Below are 18,528 nucleotides of genomic sequence, written 5' to 3' on the forward strand. Positions count from 1 at the left end.
CTGGGGCTAGAATGGCATGCCATTGGAGAGCTGTAGCTACCTTGTGCCCACAAGACGCTTTGACTCACAGATAGAAGATGCTAATGATCACCTTCCCCAGCACTAGAAGAAGCCATAGAAGGTATCATTTTTATTTTTCAACTCGCAACAAACTCTGCCAAATCCACAGACTAAATGGCTAAAGTGAATCTTACTTTTGTCACTGATTCATTCTCAAGGGAATTACAGACCAGCCAGAGCTTCAAGTCCCCTGCTTCGTGGTGTTTTTGGTCATTTATCTGGTCATGGTGCTGAGCTTGATAACCCTTATTGGAATTGATGCTCAACTCCACACGCTTATGTACTATTTCCTCAGTCACTTGGTCTTTGTTGATGTTTGCTGCTCCTCTGCTGTCACACCAAAGATGATGGTAAACTTTGTTGTGGAGCATGATACTACTGCTTTCTATGCTTGTACAATGCAACTGGGCTGTTTTCTCACCTTCATCATCATGGAGTGTTTCCTTCATGGCCTATGATAGCTATGTAGCCATCTGCAGTCCCTGCATTATTCCACACTGATGTCAAAGAGAGTCTGCATTCGATTAGTGGCAGTTCCATATGTATACAGATTTCTAGTTGCCCTGTTCCATACCATCATCACCTTCCATCTAACAGTGTGGGCCCAATGTTAATAAGCATTTCTACTGTGATGGTCTTCCTCTCTTGGCTCTGTCATGCTCAGACACACACATGAAGGAAATTCTGATCTTTGCCTTTGCTGGTTTTGATATGATCTGTTCATCTTCCATTGTCCTCACCTCCTACCTCTTCATCATCAACACCATCCTAAGGATCCACTCTACCCAGGGGTGACACAAGGCCTTTTGTACCTGTGACTCTCACATGGTGGCTATTACTATTTTTTTATGGCACACTGATCTTTATGTACCTACAGCCCAAGTCAAACTACTCCCTGGACACAGACAAAATGGCATCTGTGTTTTACACAGTGGTGATCCCCATGTTGAACCCACTTATCTATAGTCTAAGAAACAAAGACGTAAAAGATGCCTCCAAGAAAGTCTTGGGAAAAAGTTGTGAAACTTTAAATATATTAAAATTAAGAAAATAATAATAATAATATTTTATTACATACAAGAAGAGAAATAAGTCAGTCTTTCCCTTTTTGACATTGCTTGTAATTTTTTTTTTTTTTTTACCAATAAACTGAAAATGTGATTGTTAATTCAGAAAGTGAAAGTGAAAATGAAGTCGCTCAGTCATGCCCGACTCTTTGTGACCCCATGGACAGTGGCCCACACCAAGCTCCTCCGTCCATGGGATTTTTCAGGCAAGAGTACTGGAGTGTGTTGCCATTTCCTTCAGAAGATCTTGATAATTACTACAAAGACCCAGGTCAATTCTGGAAAGTCAGTTTGATTCTGAGTCTTGCTCAGGACATTGTAGCATTTAAAGACCATGAAATCATCTTCAAATACAAACACAAATACACTCCCAAACACATACACATGTATCCCAAACAAAGGTATCAGCATCTTTTTCTTAGAACTCAGGACTTTAGAACCAAGACTGCCTGAGTTTGAATTCTGTCTTCTTTTATTAGCTGTGAAACTTGGGACAATTGACCTGAACTCTGCATGATTCTCTTTCCAACTTTACAAAATAATGGGAACCAACTGGTTGATCCGGTTTTGAAGGTTAAGCAGGTTAATGTTTATGAAAGGCTTAGAACAGTATCCTGTTATAGTAAGTGCTATGCATGCTAAGTCACTTCAGTCATGTTCAGCTCTTTGTGACTCCATGGACTATAGCCTGTCAGGCTCCTCTGTTCATGGGCTTTATTGGACAAGAATACTGAAGTGGATTGCCATGCCCTCCTCTAGGGGATCTTCCTGATCCAGAAGTCAAACGTGCATCTCATATGTCTCCTGCAGGCAGATTTTTTACCACTTGTACCACCTGGAAAGCCCATAAGTTCTATGTGTTTGTTATATAAATGCCTTTATGTGTTTGTTATATAAATGCTTTTATGTGTAATTAAAAATCAATCAATTAAGTTCTCAAAAGTTCATCAGTCTTAAATAAGAAAGTCAGAGCCTAGATAGATTTATGCTGCCAGGATTTTAATCACCTAGTTCTACTTAATCCTATGTATCAAATCTACTGGAGTGTAAGGTTTCACTTCTAGGTCTCACTAATTTATAAATTGTCTAAGGTCACATGACTAATAATAGGAATAGTCTAAGTTCAAATTCAAGTCTATTTGAATTTTGTTTTCTTAACAGTTTGGATGTTAAGAGTATTATAGATTGCACCCTTAGTCTTTCAGGCATGTCCATTTCTTTGCAACACTTTGGACTGTATGCTACGAGGCTTCTGAGTCCATTGGATTCTCCAGGGAAGAATGGAAGGAGGCTTGGCATACGCAAAGGCGGGATCAAGCCTCAGGAGTCTCCCTGAAAATTCTCGAGCAATCTACCCCCCAAACCAGAGTCTGCCTACTTTCTGCTTTGTGCTTTCACCTACACCTCTGACTTTACGGGGGGCTGTCCCCCACTACCTCTCTCTGAAAAAAAAGTTAGCTTATAGCTCCAGTTAATAATTCCTGGGTGTGACAGTGTTTCAACCTACAAACTCCCTTGGAAGTCCTCTAGCCTGCCTGAATAGGTTTTTCCGGCCACATGTGATTGCTCAGAGCCTCCAAACTGTGAGAGGCATGAGATGTTCTAAACTGTCTAAATACAGATTCCTTCGAGCAGTCAAAAGATTGATTAGAAATTGTATTGGTGAAGGGATTTTCACTTGTTGGGCCAATATTTGCTGTTAAGTCTCCATATCCCTTACCTGCTGTGTCCCTGGCAGTGTATTGATTAATATAACTGGTGTAAATGGTAGCTTTAATGTTTGTAACCTGGGACCCTTGAGTTAATTCTTTTTCTTGTTATAGCCCACCACACCTTTGCTCTGTAGGAATGCAACTTTATCTAATGCTTTTTGGAGGCTGGCGCCAGACTTTAGAATAATCACCTTTAGAGGAAAAGGCCTCCGGGCCAGAAGATGATGCAAATCACCTAAACTTTTGCATATGATAAGTTTGCAGGAGGAAAGCCTGGCTTACTGCATGACTCTACCCCTTCCCCCATTATCCTCTATGCATAACTTAAGGTATAAAAACTACTTTGGAAAATAAAGTGCGGGCCTTGTTCACCGAAACTTGGTCTCACCATGTCGTTCTTTCTCTTACCTTCTGGCTGAATTATTCAGCCTCTTTTCTCCACTGAATTTCCTCACTGAGCTATCCTTATTTCAGCCTGTTTTCTCCACTGAATTTCCTCACTGAGCTATCCTTATTCTATTACTCTTTATATCCTTAATTAACGTTTAATTAAGCAGTTGTTTCCTGATCCTCACCGACGGCGTCCCCGCTTCGAATTCCCTGGATCCACCGGGGCTGGACCCCAGCAGTCCATAGCATTTTCCAGGTAAGAATACTGGAGTGGGTTGCCATTTCCTTCTCCAGTGGATCTTCCCAATCAGAGATCAAACCTAAGTCTCCTGCATTGGCAGCTGAATTCTTCACCCCAGAGCCAATAAGGAAGCCTTGAGATGTATTGTACAAGGGAATTATTTCCTCTTCTGAACTTAATTTGTAAAGAACCCATGTATGTTGCCAGGAAATATGTTTGGAACCTTGTGAGTTGGATGAATTCTCAGATTTTTAAATTAGGTTTAACAGAGAACATGGTGCTTCTATTCACTGCACTGTGCCTTGTGAGTACATATTTATATGATGGATATTCACACATATTCTCATATATCACATATAAAACACATAGAAACAACATAAGAAGGTTCCCCTTCACAGGAAAAGAAGTTCAAACCTAAAGAATCTTAATGCCTCACTTGAGGAACTCTGCTCTTCTGGAGTTTCACTTTACCTTTTTGATTCCAATGATTATTTACAATAGCAATGTTGAAACACAAATTGGAGTTTTCATATAAACACAATTTTAATCCCTTACTATTAGCAGTCATTTCTTAAAGTAATCCTGACTTTTCTCAGGGAAATTCAAGGAGAAATTCACATATAATCAATAGCTATGTTATTCAGCTTCTTCCTAAACAGACACATACAATTATGTGCAGCCTTTAAAACTGTACTGTGAAACATCATTCCCTCAGCTAAAATATCAAAATCCACACTCTTATGCAGTCTTTGGAGCAGCGCTTCCCCAGGTCTATCCCAGGCCTGCACTCACTCTAGCTGGAGTCAACCTGCCAAAGTCACCACTTGCAAGCAGTGGACACAAGAGATGAACCCACACAAAGATACTCCTTCAAGACAAGGAGAGGTAGATGTTTTGCTAATTCATAAAAACAGAAATCAAAAGTCAAACATAATGAGGAGATAAAGGAATAAGTTCCAAACAAAAGAGCAAAATAAAACCCCAGAACAAACCCTAATGAAATGGTCTTTAGATAAGTGTTTACCTGATAAAGAGTTCAAAAAAATGATCAAAGGAGGCTCACCAAACTCAGAAAATGAATGGAGAAATTCAGTGAGAAACATCAACAGAGACAGAAAATATAAGAAAGAAGCAATAAAACTGAATATAATAACTGAAATTTTAAAATTTATATGTATATTTATATGTATATATATATGTATATATATATATTTTTGGGTGTTAGTTCTAAAAGGTCTTGTAGGCCTTCATAGAACCGTTCAACTTCAGCTTCTTCAGCGTTACTGGTTGGGGCATAGACTTGGATTACTGTGATATTGAATGGTTTGCCTTGGAAACAAACAGAGATCATTCTGTCGTTTTTGAGACTGCATCCAAGTACTGCATTTTGGACTCTTTTGTTGACCATGATGGCTACTCCATTTCTTCTAAGGGATTCCTGCCTGCAGTAGTAGATATAATGGTCACCTGAGTTAAATTCACCCATTCCAGTCCATTTGAGTTCGCTGATTCCTAGAATGTCGACATTCACTCTTTCCATCTCTTGTTTGACCACTTCCAATTTGCCTTGATTCATGGACCTGACATTCCAAGTTCCTATGCAATATTGGTCTTTACAGCATCGGACCTTGCTCCTGTCACCAGTCACATCCACAACTGGGTATTGTTTTTGCTTTGGCTCCATCCCTCCGTTCTTCCTGGAGTTATTTCTTCACTGATCTCCAGTAGCATATCAGGCACCTACTGACCTGGGGAGTTCCTCTTTCAGTACTCTATCATTTTGCCTTTTCATACTGTTCATGGGGTTCTCAGGACAAGAATATTGAAGTGGTTTGCCATTCCCTTCTCCAGTGGACCACTTTCTGTCAGACCTCTCCACCATGACAGGCCCGTCTTGGGTGGCCCCACAGGCATGGCTTAGTTTCATTGAGCTAGACAAGGCTGTGGTCCTACTGTGATTAGATTGACTAGTTTTCTCTGATTATGGTTTCAGTGTGTCTGCCCTCTGATGCCCTCTTGCAACAACTACCATCTTACTTGGGTTTCTCTTACCTTGATGTGCCGTGTCTCTTCACAGCTGCCCCAGCAAAGCTCAGTTTCTGCTCCTACCTTGGAAGAGGGGTATCTCCTCACTGCCACCACTCTTGACCTTGAACGTGGAATAACTCCTCTAGGCCCTCCTGTGCCTGTGCAGGCACTGCTTTTTGGACATGGGGTTGCTCTCCAAAAGATGTCCTTTTCATTATAGGGGATAGGAATGCAAAAGAAGGAAGTCAAGAAATACCTAGAGTAAACGGCAAATTTGGCCTTGGAATATGGAATGAAGCAGGACAAAGACTAATAGAGTTTTGCCAAGAAAATGCACTGGTCATAGCAAACACCCTCTTCCAACAACACAACAGAAGACTCTACACGTGGACATCACCAAATCGTCAACACTGAAATCAAATTGGTTATATTTTTGCAGCCAAAGATGGAGAAGCTCTATCCAGTCAACAAAAACAAGACCAGAAGCTGACTGTGGCTCAGACTGTGAACTCCTTATTGCCAAGTCCAGAAATTGAAGAAAGTAGGGAAAACCACTAGACCATTCAGGTATGACCTAAATCATATCCCTTATGATTATACAGTGGAAGTGAGAAATAGATTTAAGGGATTAGATCTGATAGACAGAGTGCCTGATGAACTATGGACTGAGGTTCATGACACTGTACAGGAGACAGGGATCAAGACCATCCCCATGGAAAAGAAATACAAAAAAGCAAAATGGCTGTCTGGGGAGGCCGTACACATAGCTGTGAAAAGAAGAGAAGCGAAAAGTAAAGGAGAAAAGGAAAGATATAAGCATCTGAATGCAGAGTTCTAAAGAATAGCAAGGAGAGATAAGAAAGCCTTCCTCAGTGATCAATGCAAAGAAATGAGGAAAACAACAGAATGGGAAAAACTAGACATCTCTTCAAGAAAATTAGAGATACCAAGGGAACATTTGATGTGAAGAACATTTGATGTCCTCAATAAAGGGCATAAATTGTATGGACCTAACAGAAGCAGAAGATATTAAGAAGATATTAAGAAGAGGTGGCATGAATACACAGAAGAACTGTACAAAAAAGATCTTCAAGACCAAGATAATCACGATGGTGTGATCACTGACCTAGAGCCAGACATCCTGGAATATGAAGTCAAGTGGGCCTTAGAAAGCATCATTACGAACAAAGCTAGTGGAGGTGATAGAATTCCAGTTGAGCTATTTCAAATCCTGAAAGATGATGCTGTGAAAGTGCTGCACTCAATATGCCAGCAAATTTGGAAAACTCAGCAGTGGCCACAGGACTGGAAAATGTCAGTTTTCATTCCAATCTAAAAGAAAGGCAATGCCAAAGAATGGTCAAACTACCACACAATTGCACTCATCTCAAACGCTAGTCAAGTAATGCTCAAAATTCTCCAAGCCAGGATTCAGCAATATGTGAACTGTGAACTTCCAGATGTTCAAGCTGGTTTTAGAAAAGGCAGAGGAACCAGAGATCAAATTGCCGACATCTGCTGAATCATTGAAAAAGCAAGAGAGTTCCAGAAAAACATCTATTTTTGCTTTATTGACTATGCCAAAGCCTTTGACTGTGTGGATCACAATAAACTGTGGAAAATTCTTCAAGAGATGGGAATACCAGACCACCTGACCTGCCTCTTGAGAAACCTAAACGCAGGTCAGGAAGCAACAGTTAGAACTGGACATGGAACAACAGACTGGTTCCAAATAGGAAAAGGAGGATGTCAAGTCTGTATATTGTCACCCTGCTTATTTAACTTATATGCAGAGTACATCTTGAGAAACACTGGACTGGAAGAAGCAGAAGCTGGAATCAAAATTGCTGGGAGAAATATCAATAACCTCAGATATGCAGATGACACCACCCTTATGGCAGAAAGTGAAGAGGAACTAAAAAGCCTCTTGATGAAAGTGAAAGTGGAGAGTGAAAAAATTGGCTTAAAGCTCAACATTCAGAAAATGAAGATCATGCCATCTGGTCCCATCACTTCATGGGAAATAGATGGGGAAATGGTGGAAACAGTGTCAGACTTTTTTGGAGGGGGCTCCAAAATCACTGCAGATGGTTATTGCAGTCATGAAATTAAAAGATGCTTCCTCCTTGGAAGAAAAGTTATGACCAACCTAGATAGCAAATTGAAAATCAGAGACATTACTTTGCCAACAAAAGTCCATTTAGTCAAGGCTATGGTTTTTCCAGTGGTCAAGTATGGATGTGAGAGTTGGACTGTGAAGAAAGCTGAGCAACGACGAATTGATGCTTTTGAACTGTGGTGTTGGAGCAGACTCTTGAGAGTCCCTCGGACTGTAAGGAGATCCAACCAATCCATTCTGAAGGAGATCAGCCCTGGGATTTCTTTGGAAGGAATGATGCTAAATCTGGAACTCCAGTACTTTGGCCACCTCATGTGAAGCACTGACTCATTGGAAAATACTCTGATGCTGGGAGGGATTGGGGGCAGGAGGAGAAGGGGACGACAGAAGATGAGATGGCTGGATGGCATCACTGACTCAATGGACGTGAGTCTGAGTGAACTCCGAGAGTTGGTGATGGACAGGGTGGCCTGGCATGTGGCGATTCATGGGGTCGCAAAGAGTCGGACAGGACTGAGCGACTGAACTGAAGTGAAATATATAATCACTAATGGTTTTTCTTCACAGATGACACTGTAATGTTACTATGAAGCAGTCAAACTATATTAATATATGGACTTCTCTGAACTAATATGTAAATAAGAAATATACTTGAGGGAATATGAGGTATGTATACGTAAGCAGCAAAATATTAAACTCATCAGAGTATTTACATTCTAAACATATTCTTGAAAATTTAGTGCTTCTACAATTTATTTTGTTAAATTATTAAATCATACTTTCAAGAAAATTTAACTTAATATGTTTTCTACTTATAATTTTCTAAAAGTTATGGGTTAAATCTCACTTTCTTTATTTTGTAAATCCTGATTTTCACATTGCTAAACAAATGCATATGACTTATTTCTTAGCATTGGTAACAGGATTAAATGAGTTGATAAAATTCAAAATTAGGCTAAGCAAAAGTAAGCACTCAATAAAGGTCAGGCATTTTTCTTCTTTTTCTTTGTTGCTGTAAATAAATTGTATAACTGAGTGATGGTCTTTGTTTAAATATATCATGTAAAAATAAGTTATAAAGAAAGTGTGCCCTCCTTTTTAAAATAATTCAATTGTTACTCAAGAAACTGAAAAGAATTGAGAGGAGCTTGTTTTCGGTACCAAAGGGTCTGTATTCTTCCCCAGGTTAGGGTAATTTTCTGCCTTTTTAAAAATATATATACAAATATATTATTTTTGAAATTATTTCAATTAAAGGCTACTACAAGATACTGAATACAGTTCCCTGCTACACAGTAAACATTTGTTGCATGTCTATTTTTTAAAAAGAAATCCAAAGAAATCCCAGGGCTGATCTCCTTCAGAATGGACTGGTTGGATCTCCTTGCAGTCCAAGGGACTCTCAAGAGTCTTCTCCAACACCACAGTTCAAAAGCATCAATTCTTCGGCACTCAGCCTTCTTCACAGTCCAACTCTCACATCCATACATGACCACAGGAAAAACCATAGCCTAATGCTCAAAATTCTCCAAGCCAGGTCTCAGCAATACTTGAACTGTGAACTTCCAGATGTTCAAGCTGGTTTTAGAAAAGGCAGAGGAACCAGAGATCAAATTGCCAAAATCCGCTGGATCATCAAAAAAGCAAGAGAGTTCCAGAAACATATATTTCTACTTTATTGACTATACCAAATCCTTTGACTGTGTGGATCACAATAAACTGTGGAAAATTCTGAAAGAGATGGGAATACCAGACCACCTGACCTGCGTCTTGAGAAACCTGTATGCAGGTCATGAAGCAACAGTTAGAACTGGGCATGGAACAACAGACTTGTTCCAAATAGGAAAAGGAGAACGTCAAGGCTGTATATTGCCACCCTGCTTATTTAACTTATATGCAGAGTGCATCATGAGAAACACTGGGCTGGATGAAGCACAAGCTGGAATCAAGATTGCCAGGAGAAATATCAATAACCTCAGATATGCAGATGACACTACCCTTATGGAAGAAAGTGAAGAGGAACTAAACAGCCTCTTGATAAAAGTGAAGGAGGAGAGTGAAAAAGTTGGCTTAAAGCTCAACATTCAGAAAACTAAGATCATGGCATCCAGTCCCATCACTTCATGGCAAATAGATGGGAAACAGCAGAAACAGTGACTGACTTTATTTTTCTGGGCTCCAAAATCACTGCAGATGGTGACTGCAGCCATGAAATTAAAAGACACTTATTCCTTGGAAGGAAAGTTATGACCAACCCAGACAGCATATTGAAAAGCAGAGATATTACTTTGTCAACATAGGTCTGTCTAGTCAAGGCTATGGTTTTTCCAGTGGTTATGTATGGATGTGAGAGTTGGACTATAAAGAAAGCTGAGTGCCAAAGAATTGATGCTTTTTAACTGTGGTGTTGGAGAAGACTCTTGAGAGTCCTTTGGACTGCAACAAGATCCAACCAGTCCATTCTAAAGCAGATCAGCCCTGGGTGTTCATTGGAAGGACTGATGTTGAAGCTGAAACTCCAGTATTTTGGCCCTCTGATGTGAAGAGCTGACTCATTGGAAAAGATCCTGATATTGGGAAAGACTGCGGGCAGGAGGAAAAGGGGACTACAGGGGATGAGATGGTCAGATGGCAGTACCGACTCAATGGACATAGGTTTGGGTGGACTCCAGGAGTTGTTGATGGACAGGGAGGGCTGGTGTACTGCCGTTCATGGGGTTGCAAAGAGTCGAACACGACTGAATGACTGAACTGAACTGAACTGAAACCCTTTTTCTACTACTTCAGTTACCTTGATTTTTCCTCACTGCCTGCTGCCTTTGAGCAAACCACAATGAAACAAAAAAGGTGTCCAATATACCTTGTGGCAAACTCTGTGAATGTCAACAACATTTAACTTTACTTAACTGTAGTGAGTATATTTTGTATCATTTGTTGGTCCCTCCAGAATGTGTTCCCTGTGTTGCACAATTTTAAGCAATTTCTGAACAAAACAACGTAATGATGTTTCACAAGCATAAACAATCATTATGCCTAATCTTTTGGGACTCAGTTTGCCTAACAGACAGGGACTGATCACTTGAAATTTCAGATCATTCTGCTGAATCTATGTAAAATTAAACATTAATAATTACCAGCAAAGATTATTTTATCATGTGGGAAAACAACTCAGAAATGTTTAACTGTTTTTATTTATTTTTTATTATTGGGGTTTGCAGGGACACTAGTGGTAAAGAACTCTCCTGCCAATGCAGGAGCATAAAAGACAGGAGTTCAAACCCTAGGTCAGGAAGATACCCTGTAGGAGGACATGGCAACCCACTTTAGTATTCTTGCCTGGAAAATCCCTTGGACAGAGAAGCCTGCTGGGCTACAGTCCACAGGGTCGCAAAGAGTCAGACATGATTGAAGTGGCTTAGCATGCACACATATACATGAGCCTTATTAAAATTTGAATTTTATAAGAACTCAGTGCACATTAAAGCAGTGAGTTAACTTTTCTGTTGGACTTTGCAAGGCTAACAAGTAATAGTTTATATTGTACCAAAGATTCAACCCTACATCTGCAACCCACTCAGTTATCTGTTAGGTTGTAAGGAAATAATAATTAAGCCATTAATTTAGAAGCTTGGAGTTACATTTAGTTAAGTCTCAAAAAATTGTTGTTTGAACATTCTGTTCAAAAAATAAAATAATTTAAAATTAACTTTGTTTTTTTTCTGAAGTCTGATGGAAAGCTTTTAAAGGCATGCAAGTCAGAGAGAAATGAACACTTCTTTTCTTCAAACTCTCTAACAAATTCTCCTCATTCCACACATGTATAAAGTGATAAATAGAAAGACATACAGATAGAAAATCCATAGACAATGCTTATTACAAAGAAAGAAAGAACAATTATTATTAAATGTGGATATTTTGTCCTAGGAAGACTTTTATGATTTTTATAACACCATTTTCTCTAGTAGAATAAATGACAAAGAACCTCAAACATAAATTGTACAGAAGTCATCGTATTTGTTTGCATTTTATTTCTAATCAATCTGTAATGATTTAACTCTGTAGTTTTTCTTAGAGGCTTGGTAGAAATTCAAGAAAGTTTAAAAGAGATCTATCAGCATGCACAAAGCTATGAGTGTCTAAAATATGTTCCTCAATTATTTTAGAAAAAAATTTTTCAACATTTTCCTTCTGTCAAATCATAAAATCTATCTTCAGGATTTCTTATTAGAGTTAATTTCACTTTAAAATGTTTTTCAATTCATTCTATGATCACTGTTGTTTCAACTATATAACATTTTTTTTAAAGAAAACCCCTAAGTTTTAGAGCCCTCAGGCAAAAAGGATTTATTATCTCTCATGTTTACATGGGCTAAGAACAATCTCTCTCCACTTGTGGTGTCAGCTGAGCAGTAGGCTGGCTGTATGGTCAATGAAGACCTCAGTCACAGGGCTGATATTATACTTGATGAGGCTGACAGCTGGATGTGATCCATGTAATGAGTGTCTGGCTTGGACTTCCAGTGAAAACATGGTGGTTGAGTTCAAACATTTAAAATTTCCCTGGAAAAAAGTTCTAGCCTTAGAAGCTGTACACTTTTAAGCATTCTATTGAAAAAAGCGTGTCACAGGGCTTATAGCTCTGAGCTATGTGTTGGATATTTCTGAAGACTACCAGATTTGATTTAACCTCAGAAAGAGTAGGTTCTGCAAGTAATCCAAAGATATTAGAAATATCTATGTTGGGAAAGAATGATGTCTGAGTCTCTAGGAAGCTGAAATCAGCATCACGGCACAGACTTTACAGAAAAGCCGGATATTCTGATGAAGAAATAAAATGGTTTTGTGTGTTCTAGTGTGCCCCAGTAGAAACTAAGTGCCAGATGATGAGCTAGCAAGTAAACATTTAGCATCTGCTGTCTATTCTGTGCTGGGTTTTACATGATCCACCAACTCAAATTTTGGTCCAGCACAATAGCAATCCATGAAATGGGAGTCATTCACTTACAACCTGGTTAAATTAGGTTGAGATGTTAGTAACAAATTATATGAACAAAGGATGCGGATTTTTATATTACCTGTCTCTGCCACACAGACCCTTACACAGTCTATGCTACAGTTTAATAAGCTAGGGGTTTCAAATTAAGAGGCCCCAAATAATATTTGGAGCTTAAACAGATCCAAAAAAGGAGACTCCAAATAAGGTTGGAGTGGCAACAGTGGTAGTGAATCTGCCTGCCAAGGCAGGAGATGCAAGAGATGGGGGTTCAGTCCCTAGGTTGGGAACATTTCTTGAAGTAGAAAATGATAACCCGTTCCAGTATTCTTGCCTGGAAAATTCCATAGACAGAGGAGCCTGGTGGGCTACAGTCCAAGAAGTCACAGAGTCTGACATGATTGAGCATACACACACAAATAAGATTTGAGCCAAGTGCAAAGAAGGGCTTTTACACCATGTAGGAAACAGTGGTGGTTCTGAATGATAGCAGTGAAGGCAGTTTGTCTTGGTGGTCTTCTATTTCAAATTGAGAGAGTGTGGCCTGAAGATGGTGGCCACTCTCTGACCCACAGATGGTGATGAACAGCGCTGGACACTCATTTATGGACTGAGGATAGCAAGGGTCCAAGAACATGGCATTTGAGGAAGAGGACTTTAGATGAAGTTGTGAAAGAGGCACAAAGCATGCTGATTTGATATATATATATTTTAAACTACTAAGGAGTAACTGGGCTTCCCAGGTGGCTCAGTGGTAAAGAATTTTCTTGCTAAGCAGGAGACAAGAGTTTGATCCCTGGGTTAGGAAGACCCCCTAGGGTAGGAAATGACAACCCACTGCGGTATTCTTGCCTAGGAAATCCCATGGACAGAGGAGACTGATGGGCTACAGTCTGTGGGGCTACAAAGAATTGAACTGCTTAGTGACTAAACAGCAAGGAGTAACTACAACAGAAGAGGTCTGCACTGATAAGAAGGATTGGAAAACCCATCATATGCATACTCGTCCCCTTCCCTTCTCCCTCACAGCCCCAGGGACACCATGGGCAGCATAGTCACAGTGTAAGGAATGAAGACCATGTGTTACCAAAAACATGACTCCTTCCTACTGCTACCAATGCTGAATGTCCAATCTGTTAGAAGCAGAGACCTATGCCAAGTCCTGAGTGTGGCACCCATCTTTTGAGATAAAAATCAGAAACATGTGATACAACAGTTATATCAAATCCCTTCAATGTTGAATGGGACAGCAGTTTGTCCCCACTAAAATCAATAGACTGAAAAGGAATTTTTCTTCCCAAGACCCATTATCCTAAGATGTGTTATTTTTCAATAGTTTAAAGGATGTTTTGTTCTTGAAAGTATAAGCCATACAATATTCCCTCAGAAGAAATACACTCACTCTATAGCAATGAAAGTTTGACATGGCCATGGTCTTAATAGTTTATCTCTTGTCAAGACTCAGTTGGCTTGATTGGATCTATGAATGGCAACCTGACAACACAGCCAAGTCACCAGCTCAGAAAATGATTTGGCTACATTGGTGCACCATCCTCCATGATACACTGTAGGTAATGAACTGATGAGAACATAAGTTATAGTGTCCCTAACAGCATAGGATCATGCATCTGGAAACAAAGACGTGAAAGTAGAATTGATCCTTCTCATCATTACATCTTGTGAATAATTTTCTGATTTTATGTCTCCTATTCCTATAATATTAGGCTCACTGGATTGTAGTATGAGAATCCCAGAGGGCAAATATTTGCACTAGCAGCTCAATTAGTGTTTTAAGAAACTGGAATCTTTGACTACTTCACACCAACCGACTGTCAGACAAGGAAAGACTTAATGTGCCAGTTAAGGTAATGAACTCGGATTAACTTAAGAAATTAGGGGTACCCATGCACAATGGAGCAAGGAAAAAAAATATATATATATATATGAAACATAGGAATTCATATGGCATCTTTAGAACTTCTGTGTCCAGTGATAATGCCACTGCCAGTGGGAAACTGCACAAACTATTAATATAAATTGACAAAAATGGGCAATTAATTTCTCAGTAATTATGCAGAATAAAAATTATGTCACTGCACCCAGAACTAATCAGTGGAGCTAAAATGCAGGCTGAATATAGAAGAGACAGTGCTTAAATGATCATGGTAAAATGTTCAACCAGAAGAGTTTGGCTGTTTCATACAAAAATAAACACATTTTTTTTACCATACAAATCAACAATTTATCAAAAGGATTTGAAAACTTGCATCTCTATAAAAATATGCATAAAGACATTTATGGCTGATTTATTCATAATTGTTAAAATTTTGAAGCAACCAAGATGTCCTTCAGTAGGTGAACAGATAAATAATCTTTGGTACATCCAGATAAAGGAATGTTATTCCAAGCTAAAAAGAAATGAGCTATTAGCTATGAAAAGACACAGAGGAACCTTAAATGCATGTTGCTAAGTGAAAAAAGACAACCAAAAAAGGCTATGTATTATATAATTACAACTCTATGACATTCTGGAGAAGGCAAAACATGAGAGACGATCAGAAAATCCATGTTTGCCATGGGTGAGGGCAGTGGGGATGAGATGAATGAACAGAGCAGAGAGGATGCTTAGGGCAATGAAAATACTCTGTGCAACAGTACAATGATGGATTAAATCATTACACATTTGTCCAGAATCACAAAATGCACAATATCTAGGGTGAAACCTAAGGTAAATTATGGACACTGCATGATTAAGATACATCAATGAAGATTCATCTATTGTAACAAGTGCACCACTTTGGTGCTGCTGCTAAGTCGCTTCAGTAGTGTCCGACTCTGTGCGACCCCATAGACGGCAGCCCACCAGGTTTCCCCTTCCCTGGGATTCTCCAGGCAAGAACGCTGGAGTGGGTTGCCATTTCCTTCTCCAATGCATGAAAGTGAAAAGTGAAAGTGAAATCGTTCAGTCCTGTCCGACTCAGCGAACCCACAGACTGCAGCCCACCAGGCTCCTCTGTCCATGGGATTTTCCAGGCAAGAGTACTGGAGTGGGTTGCCATTGCCTTCTCCGCCACTTTGGTGAGTGGTGTTGATAACTGGGAGGTTATGTATCTGTGACAGTAAGGGGGTATAAGATAAAGCTCTGCATCTCTCTTCAATTTTGTTGTAAACATAAAACTTCTCTAAAAAATAAAGCCTTTTAAAAAATGTCTGACCATATACATGTAACACTGTAAAGATAATAACTTCATTTTATGGACATTTTAAAACCAAAACATTTTAACCAAGCAACATATCATATTTAACTTTGGTTCAACCTGAAGGAAAAAATTTACATGGTGTTTATACTATTTGCATAGCTTGTGTCTCTCAAGATAGCTAAAATCCTCAATATTAGAGAGAAATGAGGCAAAATTATGATTTTAAAGTGCTTTATTTTTCATCTCTATTGACAAAGCATTTTATGTTCAAAGAGAACGGATAGTTTCTATCTCTTTCTTAGAATTTGACCATTAAAATATTTGTTATATCTACTATGTGTAAGTTAAAATAGGAAAATATCTATTTTCAAGGAGGAAATAAGACATCAGCAAACTGAGCCACAAAGGCCAAAGGCTTCTCTGCCTATTGATACTGAATCATTGTACAAGTCTTGATTTAAAATGTCCTAAATCTGTACCCTTATGGCAGAAAGTGAAGAAGAACTAAAGAGCCTCTTGATGAAAGTGAGAGTAAAGAAGCTGGCGTAAAACTCAACATTCAGAAAACTTAGCTCATGGTCCCATCACTTCATGGAAATACATGGGGAAACAGTGGCTGGCTTTATTTTCTTGGGCTCCAAAAATCACTGCAGATGGTGATTGCAGCCATGAAATTAAAAGATGCTTACTCCTTGGAAGGAAAGTTATGAACAACCTAGAGAGTATTTTTAAAAGCAGAGACATAACTTTACCAACAAAGGTCCGTCTAGTCAAGGCTATGGTTTTTCCAGTAGTCATGGATGGATGTGAGAGTTGGACTATAAAGAAAGCTGAGTGCCAAAGAATTGATGCTTTTGAACTGTGGTGTTGGAAAAGACTCTTGAGAGTCCCTTGGACTGCAAGGAGATACAACCAGTCCATCCTAAAGAAGATGAGTCCTGGGTGTTCATTGGAAGGACTGATGTTGAAGCTGAAACTCCAATACTCTGGCTACCTGAGCAAAGAGGCTGACTCATTGGAAAGGACCCTGATGCTGGGAAAGATTGAGGGCGGGAGGAGAAGGGGACGACAGTGTATGAGATGGTTGGATGGCATCACCAACTCAATGGACATGAGTTTGGGTAAACTCTGGGAATTGGTGATGGACAGGGAGGGCTGGTGTGGTGTGGTTCATGGGGTTGCAAAGAGCTGGACATGACTGAGAGACTGAACTGAACTGAAAACTATACCCAGCATTTCTTTAGTAACAACACAATTCTTATTTTTTATTCAAATACATCTTTTCAATAATCTTTCTCAAATCATTTTTTACCTCCCAATTCCTCAAGCTGTAGATCAATGGGTTTAGCATAGGAATCACCACAGTATAGAAAACGGAGGCAAAATTGTCTTTATATAGTGAGTGGCTTGATCTGGGCTTCAGGTACATAAAACTGAGGGACCCATAATGCATAGCAATAGAAAACAGGTGAGAGGTGCAGGTAGAAAAGGCTTTCTGTCTCCCTACAGCAGAACGGATCCTTACGATGGCAAAGATGATGAATACATAGGATATGAGTACAATGATAAGAGAACAGAAGACATTGAATCCTGCAGGGCTAATAACATCAGCTCTTTGACTTGGGTATCAGAGCAGGCCAGAGTGATCAAGGGAACATCATCACAGTAGAACTGATTGATCACATTAGGGGCACAGAAAGCCATGTGGAATGTAGCTACTGCTTGTATGAATCCCACCAGGAATCCATAAATATAAGAGCCAGTGACCATTTGGATGCAGAGTTTCCTAGGCATAAGAACTACATAGAGTAAAGGGTGACATATGGCCACATACTGATCATAAGCCAAGGCAGACAGCATTAACAATTCCCAAGCTGAAAATGTGATAAAGCAACACACTTGAGTGGCACATGCATAAAGTGATACACTTTTAATTTCATGAAAAGTGTTTACAAGCTTGTTTGGTGTGATGGTGGAGGAACCATAAAAATCCACAAAAGCCAGATGACAGAGGAAAAAATACATGGGTGTGTGAAGTTGAGGACTCACTTGTATTAGCACAATAAAACCAAGATTGCCCAAGGCAGTAATCAAGTAGATTAACAATAAAATGCAAAAGAAAATGAATTGAAGCTCTGGGTTATCTGTGAGGCCCAAAAGGATGAACTCAGTAACCACTGAACGATTGCTTTCTGCCATGAAATAAGCAATTCTATAGTAAATCCCACCAGATCACATGCTCTGAATAATCTTGACTCTGAAAGGAATGATTAAGTGTGAGAAGGCAGCCCTGGCACTTCAGGCTGTCATGCTAAATTCAGTTAAAGTAGAATCTTGATAAGCACCCTGAATTATGTGTAGATTTATTGTGAATTTACTGTAAAAACATTTGGTCCAGGTGGAAATTCCACTAAGAAGCTATGAAAGAAGAAAGAGAGAATTTCAATTAAAATTTTATAATCAATACAATAGCAAAGACTGTGTTGTGCTTTTCTTTAAAGAAACAAAAAAGAGCATTCAGGATATAAAGTGGCTTTGATAGAAAATACATTAACATAATTTCTTAAGTTGTATATTTCTTTCACAGAACTGTCATTTTATCATTTCATAAGAATATTAAAAATAAGCAAAATCAAGCATGGAAAGTATAAGTAAAAAATCAAAATACTAACAGTATGTATCTTTAGGGAACCAGTTTGGTATAATCGTAAAAGTTTC

General features: G+C 39.1%; 1 protein-coding gene and 1 pseudogene across 1 annotated transcript; one reads left to right on the forward strand and one right to left on the reverse strand.

Annotated features, from left to right (window-relative positions):
- Positions 1-174: 174 nt before the first annotated feature.
- LOC106701042 (olfactory receptor 8U3-like) lies at positions 175-1,114 on the forward strand (annotated as a pseudogene).
- Positions 1,115-17,068: 15,954 nt separating this feature from the next.
- Positions 17,069-18,009, reverse strand: LOC138985845 (olfactory receptor 5AL1-like). Its single transcript, XM_070363950.1, is given in 2 exon segments — positions 17,069-17,406; positions 17,409-18,009. Coding segments are annotated over 2 exon segments (939 nt in total).
- Between the last annotated feature and the right edge of the window lie 519 nt (positions 18,010-18,528).

The sequence above is a fragment of the Bos mutus genome, chromosome 26 (genome assembly GCF_027580195.1).
Source record: "Bos mutus isolate GX-2022 chromosome 26, NWIPB_WYAK_1.1, whole genome shotgun sequence".
In the NCBI taxonomy this organism is placed as follows: domain Eukaryota; kingdom Metazoa; phylum Chordata; class Mammalia; order Artiodactyla; family Bovidae; genus Bos; species Bos mutus.